This window comes from Penicillium hordei (assembly GCF_028827395.1).
Source record: "Penicillium hordei strain IBT 12815 chromosome Unknown utg000003l_segment0_segment0, whole genome shotgun sequence".
Lineage (NCBI taxonomy): Eukaryota > Fungi > Ascomycota > Eurotiomycetes > Eurotiales > Aspergillaceae > Penicillium > Penicillium hordei.
In genome coordinates, this window is record NW_026623144.1 from 1,813,656 (window position 1) to 1,823,734 (window position 10,079).

Sequence of the window (10,079 nt, forward strand, 5' to 3'; positions counted from 1 at the left end):
CCATCGTAGCCTCCTGAGGTCTATTCATTCCTATTTAGAGCAGATAGTTTGGATCAAGTTATACATACGGAGCGACAAGAGAGACTTGAGTCTCCAAATAAGATATAATATAATAATGATAATAATAACTACAAAGCTGGGGGGGGGGGGGGGGGGGAGAAGAGTCTTGGGACCGAAGATAGAAGTATAGAGGAAGTTAACAATGGTACACAAGCCTATATAAGCCCATAAAGGAGTTCTACGGTCCAATAAATGCAACAGTACCTCTGCAGGTGATGTCTATTGTCCTCTTCTCAGATAAGATGTGGCACAGTGGGTAAAACCTCGACCACGTCATATACTATACCTAGACCATGAAATCTATAAAAAGAAAAAGGAAAAATGTGGAATGTCAAAAAGGTCGACGTGGGTTTCGCATCCCAAATTATCCAAGGTCCCAAGGTTGCGACGCATTTCAGCCAAGGATGGAATTATGAGTTGTTTTAACATGGTTCTAGTGCGAGGAATTTCTCGGGAAACTCTTCAACTCTTCATGTTATTGTAATGACAAGACTAGTTTAAGGGAACAGACGAGACGCTTAATAGCTTTGCAGGGACTCACAAGAGCCGTATCCCTGGTTATACACCGAAAGGTTCAATGTTGTCTGTACGTTTTATGGGGTTTACAGTGTTTTCATATTTCAAGCTATAGAACTAAGAAGAGAAAAGACATAGTAGTTATCTTCAGTATAATGTGAACCTTGGAAGGGCGGAGGTTGCATCAGCAGCCGATTTTTCTTGTCGACTTGATTCAAGACCTATTGGGTCATATGGTCGAAGGACTGGAAATTTGCTGGTTATGATTATGTTTATAACAAGACACCCCGCGTGTCTGTATCACTAAGAACTAGGTACAGCTTAGTTGGATAGTCGAATGATAGTATCCTATAGCAATATCATAACTTTATAAAGAAAACCCACAAAGGAGACGTGTTGAGTAGTATGAACAGAACAAAATTATCAAATATCTACCCAAATCCCGTTTATCAACAGCTCCAAACATCCCATGTTGAAAACCCATATACACAATGAAAACCAAAATAACCAAGCAGATAAGCGGATTAGCAGAGAAGTAAAGACGCATAAGGCCAACACCAAGAAAGAAAGAAAAGAAAGGTGGGAAAAAGAGACGAGACCATGGAGACTCAAAAAGAAACCACTGAAAAACAAAGACCGGAATATATATCACTTTCAATCAAACACAACCCAAATATTTTCAAAAAAAGGAGGAAAATAACCAAACAGACCCCATTTGTACCGGCACCTGTCAAGATGACCCTAAATTTTTATACCACAATAAATCCAAAAAAAAAAAAACAACTCCTCTGATGAGCGCTAAGTTTGTTGACCAGAGCCATATCACTCATATATGTTCGTTAATACCCATACCATACCCATGCCTATGCCCCATTAAATCGCCACCCTCGAGCCATCTTGACAGAAGAAACCCACATCCCATTTAGACAGTGTGAGAGAGAGGCATCCCGTTAGGGTGTGGGTGGCCCAACGATCCTGTGCGGAAAGGTAGGGACCTTTGGTGGATGGAGTCCATGTGGGACTGCTGGGCATGGTGATGGGACATGTCCTGCATGTGTGATACCATGGGCATCTGGTAGGTCATTGAAGGCTGAGGCATACCCTGGCTAGATGGTGTAGCGTAGTCAACGGGGCTGAAGATGTTCTGGCGGAAAGACGGGGTCCAGGTATCGTAGTGGCCGCTTACTCCACGCTGATCGGGTGTAGAATTGGAGTAGGTGTTGTGGGCAGAGTAGTCGAAGGCTGAGACTGAGACGTCGTGAGGGCTGATCATCTCCGCGGTCACGGGAGTGCTGAGCATGGACTGCGAGGAGAATGAATCGGTGTATTGAGGAGGTGTGGTGTAGTAAGGGCGGTCCTGGCGGGCGGGATTTTCGAAGGTGAGTGGCTCCGCCATGGAGAAGCTGCCTGGGACGGAGCGAGTTGGGATGTTGTCAATTGGTGTGGTTAATGAAGTAGGTGCTTGGTCGAATGATGAGATTGGGGTCATTAATCCTTGGTTGATGTGCTCGGGCTCCTCGATAGTGACTGAGGTGGAGGAGGAGTCGTCTTCTTCGTCGCCCTTAGGGCTGGGGCCGCGGTTCATGGTGTAGACAACCATATTGGCATCAACTTCACCTCGTTCGAAACGCTCCTCCATCTTGCGGACGCGGAGGATCTCGTAGATGATCTCAACGTGAGACGCGTGCTTCAAGCTTCGCTTGGTGTCGCCAGCAACATCCTTAAGCTTATCGGCAGTAATACCGTAAGCACCGAGCTTGCGGATAATGTGAAGCAAGAGCTCAATGCGGTCTATTAGAGATAAGTAAGCAAGTAGATCAAGAATATATCAGACTGTAGGCAAATCATACACTCTTTTCTCAAGTGGTCAGGCTCCTTGTGCATAACACCGGGAGGCCACCACTCGGGCTTAGTCTTTTCTGGGTCGCCAGTAGTACCGGGGGCAGATCCTGCAGGTGGCTTGCCACCGTTGTAAGGGTGTCGGACCTGCTTGCGAGGCTCAATGAATTTGATGAATGCCTTAGCAACCATACGACAGTTCAGTTGTTGGAAGTGCTTTAGTGCACCTTCATAGTAGGCCATGACCTTTTGGGCATCTCCAATGCGAAGAGGAACCATTTCGGCAGACCCACTAGGAACGTCCTCGCTATCAGTGTCCTCTTCAGCTAGGGGGTCGTCATTGATAGAGAGAATAGGAGCGTTGCCCTTGCGACGTCTCACCCGACGAGGAGATGTGTCCATTGTCTCTAGATATTGGTGTTAGCGTATATTGATTGAGCCGAGGGTCTAGATAACATACGGCGAGCAGGGGCATGGTAGCCGATACGTTCACCCAGAATCTCGAGGAAGTTTTGGCGGACTTCTGGGGTGAAGACCGTAGAGTTTTGCTCTTGAATAGCAGATGATTCATCGACCTTAAGCTTGCCATCACGGTCAAGGTAAATCATGGCAAAGTGGGCATAAGGGGGACGGAATGATGAGCGGGAGTTGGTCATCATCGGCTAGCCAGGATGTTAGTAAGGGTTAACGTAGGTTTCTTCTCCCAAATGAGAACATACAGGAACATCGCCCCACCCGGGGGGTCCTTCGAGTGCCGAGGCAGACCTCTTCATGGCTCCGCTTGTTGGTTTACTATAAACCATTGTGGCGGGTATAGATACGTATAGGTGCTGACGCGATGGTCTCGAGAATGGTGATTGAGTATCAGTCAAAATAGTGAATCGAGGTACCAAAAATGAGAGTGACGATGGTTCTGGATGTTGCACGTCCAGGAGAGACTGTTCTCTTTATAGATAGTGTTGCTCAAGTGGCGGGGTTGCGGTTTAGTCTTGCAAAGAAGTTGGTACTGATGGCTGTGGAGTTACAGTCAGCCAACTGACTCTCAATATCTTCGGCAGCACCAGTCCGTCCCCGGGAGAGGGTGTTCATGAACACCCAACGGCGGAAAGGCCATTCCCGCTCCGGTACGGCAACCGGTAGGACAAACGCTGGGATTCCGACAACCGGGATCCAATCAAGCTCTTACAAACAGAGCCGGAGGAGGATTGGGATGTACTCACATAGTCTGAGTTGACAATGTGCAGGTATCTCAATGGGGATGGGAAGCGGATGACTGCAGCAAAGTGACTGTCCGTAACCGCAATGCAGGAACGAAAGGAAGCCTCCACTCTTTGTGTACCCAAGTAAACGAAAGGCGACGGGGGGTTGGAACGGTTGAGAATGAAATATCTTGAAAGAAGATCAAGTGGGATGTTCTTTTAAATAAAGCTGAGGGAGTATAGAAATCAAAAATCAAAAAGAATATGAAGGGGATATGCAAGCCTTTTTCAGTTCTAGACTTTAACATGTAAATGACAAAAGGACGATGGGAAAAAAAATATGACCATTAATTCAACATGGATGATCCTAGAAGCCGAGTGATCGTATGCAGCGAGATTGGCGCATTCAGAGGACATGCAGTAGCTTAGACTTGGGACCCGATCCAGGATCCCTGTTCCCACTATTTGTAGATCGCATAATTTATTTTAATTCTGATTTTGAATTTATTATTTTATTATTTTACTATTTTACTATTTTCTTATTTATTATTTTACTATTTTACTATTTTACTATTTTACTATTTTATTATTTATTTATTTATTTATGTATTTATGTATTTAAATTTATATTAAATTTATAATTCGATTAATTCATTAATCCTATTATTCCATAAATCCATGTCCGGGCAAAACCCAAGAATGGCGCTCATTATCGATCCCCCCACAAACAAGGTCTCATGGGTTGCTGTCAGTTCCAACAGACTCAAAAAATCTTACGGGATCAGATCCCTAAATCACTTACGCTATACGAGGCAACCAATGCTCACCCTAGACCTTAGCAATATAGATGTAAATCATAGACACGAACCTATGAAACAAGTACAGCACTCGCGTCTAGCTGTCAGGCACAAACACACCCATTTGGAATACGCACAGGCCTTATTTGACGCCGTGTGTGTGCTATTCTTAATGTGCAGATCGCAGACCTTTCGGAGCTTCCGGTTCAAAAAAAAAAAAGAAAAAAAAAAAAAAAAAAAAAAACTCGTCATCGGTGATGCTTTGAATAAGAAAAGTACATGGAGTACTAAAAGTGTATAATGATATAATGATGCCTATATTATCCTATTATATTACACTATATTACTTAGATTTATCATTATCTAACTATAACACCTTTTATTTTTTGTGTTTTCGATCTTCGGATCTCAACGCCAAAGTGCCCCGACACTAGCAACCAACCAAGTAAACTCCAGTAAATGAATCCACACTTCCCCATCCTTCGTGAACCTATCAAGGTGAGGCTTGTGCTTGGCCCAACACCCTGGATCCTGGGTGATGACTCGCCGATAATCTGTCAGTGTTTCTTTTTTATTCCCGTCTTGAGCTTGTTGCTGCTGTCGATCGACGTTCATTGACATATACTACTCCGTACTCCGGGGTGGCAAGCCAGAAACAGTGGGTTTCTGGAATCATAGACCTTGGCTTCAGCTGAGTATAGCATAAGGCCCAAACCCCCCTGAGATCAGACCTCAATCTCGCCAAATCAATCCAAATCAAGTGAAGCAAATCGGTTGAAGCCACAGGGGAATAAAAAAAAAGTACCTACTAATACGACCGTAGCTCTCGCCGATACCGATTTATCCGCAAAGATGGGCTATAATCAATTCCAAATAAATAAAAAAACACCGCTCTAGGACAGATCGAGATAATAGAGTGTTTGGCATCCCAACACCACGGCATGATCTACCCTCTTTCTCCCGGGGAACGAAATTGTTTGCAAAATGGTTCGAGTAACTATACTACGGAGGGTTAGTGGTGGTACTTTTTGACAGTCGACGACCTTTTGTGACAGCCCAATCAAATGTCTTCCTCACCCCCGCGTCCAGGTCTGTGCTCAGAGTCCAGGGGAAAGGGAACTTGGTACCCAGGACTCTGTCAACGCGTCCATCTCCCGTCCTGGTGGATTACACTGGCGTTTCTTGGGATAACCGCTACAGTTTTGCACTATGGGGTTTTGAAATCACCCGGAACAAAGAAGATGTTCATAACGGCCCAATTTGGTCAATGCTACCCAAAAAAAGGGGGATAGGATCTAAAACATTCTAACCTACTATATCTTGTCTACTCCGTATACTATCTTGAAATTACAAAAAAGGGAATACTTCCTTGGTCCCACTATCCATCCACACTATATTAGGGAAGATGCAAGCAGCAGAGTTTTTTTCTTCTTTCTAATGCACAACCAACTCCAATCTGATTGTGTACTTGGAGTATTATATCGATCTGATCAATCTCATCGAAATGAACTACTTCCTATTACTCTTTACCTAACATCGTAACATTCCAATTGCCGTGCTGTCCACTTCAATAGCATCGAACCGCAGTGCCGCTTGCAAATTGAATGCACCAACCCCCGCGGAAACAACGTAAGCAATATCAATATATATATATATATATATTTTAGGTTGGCGCAAGGCATAGATAGAACAAAGCAGTATCGAACTCAACAGTTTAAGGGCAACAGTATGCTATTTGTCACTGCGTTGGCTCTTTGAGGGCGCAAAAATCGCAAAACTAGACATACCGGGATACTTCATCTAGTAATCAGAAAAATCTACGGCTTCAGCGATGACATCCCCGGGCATGGTTTCTTTGTTCGGGCCTCCCCACCAGAGCGGTTTGTTTGCTTTGTCCGCCTAGCCGCCGTGGAATTTTTTTAGCGTGGGTATCAAGTGGACTTCTCTACTCCGTAAACTACATCTTACAGATAGCTAAAGAAAATAAAATTAAACAAAAGTCCCCAGTTACATTTGAAATCACGGATTACTCCGAATGTACTACGGAGTTACTATATTATTCAATACGTATTTGAATTCGATTTGAATATTAGCTTAAGGCCTAGGCTTTAAATGCCCCCTTTTTTTTAAAAAAAAAAACCCCCCATGTCAGAGATCAGGCTTCTAACATTTGACACTTGCAAATGAAAGCTTCTCATTGGGCGCAAGAGATGATCCCTACCTAGGTACCCAAACACTTAGATTAGCCACAGATCTGCCACATCGTGGCTGATCTATTTTAAGCACTGCCACAGCCCTGGATATGATGGCTGAAGGGGGCAAAATGTCTGCACCATTTATTTACTTGAGGCACGGTAAAGAAGCGTTCATGGATGCTCCCTGCTCGACCTGGATTTCTGTGAAGATTTTGAAACCAAGACACATGTCAGGAAGTTTGACAGCTTGGCATTGTCAATCCCTATCACACTAGTGTCAGCAAATATTTGATGAGCGCCAACTATTTAATCTAGCGGCCGCCATTTCCGCTTACACTACGACCCAAAAGGGAACTAGGGCTCGGATTTGTTCGGCCATGCAATCACCCTGAAACCCCAAAATGAGGCGTGGGCGCTCAGTGGACTCGGCGGATATGTGACAGCGGGTGTGCACTGACGGGGAAGAAAATAAGTGGGTGGGGGCTGGTCAGAAGATTGGGGATAACTGCGACTATCACACGATTGGGGGTTGGTAGTGTTGAAGATTTGGTGATCTACACTTCCAAACAACTTCATGTCTGTGCCCGTCGCACATTTCTAGAACGCTCGAGGAAAAAGTCCTGGGCTGATTACAAGGACTGGGATGGCTTGTTGGGATGGTTCACCGCTAGAGGGAGTGTGCAAATTATACCAAAATATACAAAAATATACAAAGCAATCTCTAGATGAAATCTTTTTTTTTTTTTTTTCGTGCTTCAGAAAATTACTTCGAGTTTATCCTTCGCTTCAGAGTTCGTTGATCCAATAGTCAGTTCTGAAGATCATCTCAATTAAGATAGAATTAAGCGATTTGAAGGAGGGGTAGATATGTGGAAAGGGGGTGGGAATGTATACACAGAGGGTGTGTGAGTCTGTTCGCAGGGTATTAGCAGGAATAGCGAGACGGTCGTTTCGAGGCTGCATGATCGGTGTGCTACAAAGATACCGTTGAGAGGCAACCTGCGCACATGACAGATGGAGGGCGAGGATATTTCCGATTTGGGGAAGAGATAGCTGCATTCATAGAGTATCCTCGTATTAAAGAAACGTCAGGGCCTATCAAACCAGCACTCTATTTGGATCTTCGGGACGGACCAAAATGGTACATGACTAGTGCAAATTCTCAAATCCGAGCCACCGCACGATCGATCAATGATGCACATTGATCAACTACGATCGAACCCAGAGAAACTGGCATTGCGTCATTCAGTGCCTCTTTTTTTGTCGGGGCGTTTTGTGGCCGAAGCCGGGACCTGTAAGAGAGTACTCCCCACACACAATTTGGTACCTTTTTTCAGATGTAAGATTGGCAAAGGGGAGGTTCATGGTCAGAAGGACATTGACATTTCGCGCTTGTACTTTTGATATTGACCAGTAATCGGTCGAAGATGACTTTCTTCTTTTTTTTTTTTTTTTTTACAAACTGTGGAGTCCCCCCCAATCCAATCCCGCTAGGACCCTGAGGCCCAGACTCGACCCGACTCGACCCCACCAAAGCCAATGGATTTTGGGCGGGTCGGGGATGGCGGTCCGGTCAAACTAAAGCTGTCAAACTCCGGATAAAGTCTAGTTTATTCCCCACTATCCCAAGGGAAAGGTCAAAGTTAAGGATCATAACTTTTTGACTTTACCCGGCTGGTTGGAATTGATGCAGAAAGAAAACCTCGCTTCCGTTGTACTCAATCACATTGGATAACTTCAAGGCTAGAGTTTCAGGAAGCGACGTTGTGCCCAGATGCGAACTATGAGGTATTCCAAGACATCGGCTTATATTCTGGCCGGGGTCGTATAACAAAAGTTCAATTCGCATGTGGCCTAGTGATAGTGGTGTTGATCATAGCACTTTTCTTCAGGGCAGCCAATCCCAATGAGTATTCATTCCAACTTGGGAAGGATGTCGCCCATCCTAGGCCAGAATGTAATTACAAATATGCATTATGTGGTGGCTTTCGATAATTCTGAATGCAATTCCAAATGGATATGCAATCTTTCTATTCCCTGCTGTTTGTAATAAATAGATAGGCGATGAGAATAAGGAAAAAGCAATGTGAAACAGTAGGGGAGTTATTTTCCCCATTGTGGTACGGCCCGAGGGGCCGCCCATAGTGTACCTACAGGCCGGGGCAGCACTACTGCACTTAATCTATTGTTGGTCTCCCATTGTGTTGCAGATAGAATAAATGTCTGACTATAGACCTGGGTATAGCTGCAACCTCAAGTACTCTTTCATGTTAACCCCTGAGTCTGTATCGTCTCGGCCTAGTCTATCTAGTCTATTTATGATGTAGGAATAATCGACATCCACCTTGGCAGGTGGCGGCGCAATGCGCTAAGCTATTACGCACAACTCGTACTTTGTGCCTGGTCAGTCTTATCGGATTGGCTGAATTTTCGTCAATGCATTGTTCGTGGTCCACTTCCGGGTTTCGCCTTCGCTTAGCCCTCGGATATTCAGGAGGCACCCTTGCAGTGGAAAATTACTCCGATCGTCTCATAGCCTTGGTGGGGGAACGTGGAAATCACCTGCATAGAGTATACGACACCTGTAAGGGGAGAAAAGCCATGTTGAGAAAAATCCTATCAAATGTCGAAGGGTCAGCCCTGGATACTTTCATAGTCTCCCCAAGGTTGAACCCTCTGGACCGAAAGTCTGATAAACTCATCCAATTCCTTGATTCGAGAAGAGTTACCAGGAAAGGCAACACCAAGTGGGGTATTCTTAACCACCTAGACAACCTTGGAAGGCTGGAGATCTCAGAATCCCAGATACCTGGATGAGGTGAATGGAGACGTGGCTTATCTATCCAATCCATCGGAGTCTTTTGACAATCTCGAGGTCCTTGCATCGTACTTTCTGTTCAGCTTTCACTCATAACCAATCATTGGCACTACTCTTCCGTGCACTGGCACTACCTAGTTCCTTTATGTTGATAGTGGAAACTCTGCTAAGGAACTGTAAACTCTTCCCGGGCCACTCGCGTCCCCGGAGCGCTTCTTAACGAATCCACCATAGCGGGACCTAATACTCGCGATCGCGGTTACAACCTTCTCGTTTTTCCTTTTTTCTTTTTTCTTTTTTCTTTTTTCTTTTCTTTTCCTTTCTAATCCCGCTTTTCCTAACCGACAAGATATATCTCATTCCCATCAATCACTCTAGCCTGTCAGTCAGGTCTCTAGTGTCCGTTTATCCCGGATTCCGCGGACCAATACCACCATCGCAACCACTTACCCAGTGGGCCGTTTCCCTCCCCGTCTGCAAAGACGGACAAATTGCCCGAAGCAGCACCTCCCCAGATCGTCCCTGGAGATCTGTGCTTGGTCCCGATCGAGTGGTGACGCTGGAACGGATGTCATTGTATATAGACTTTGAAGATCATCAAGATCATCTTCCTTATTCTTTTCGGATCCAATGCGGTGAGTAAACTGGAGCCCGA

At 44.9% G+C, this 10,079-nt stretch overlaps 1 protein-coding gene across 1 annotated transcript; it reads right to left on the bottom strand.

The window, feature by feature from the left end:
- Positions 1-1,498: 1,498 nt before the first annotated feature.
- N7537_005928 (uncharacterized protein) lies at positions 1,499-3,218 on the bottom strand (the record flags this gene model as incomplete). The annotated part of the gene is made up of 4 exons (XM_056896985.1): positions 1,499-2,367; positions 2,427-2,822; positions 2,876-3,077; positions 3,135-3,218. The coding sequence occupies 4 exons, from the start codon at positions 3,216-3,218 to the stop codon at positions 1,499-1,501; spliced, it is 1,551 nt and encodes a 516-aa protein (XP_056752770.1).
- Between the last annotated feature and the right edge of the window lie 6,861 nt (positions 3,219-10,079).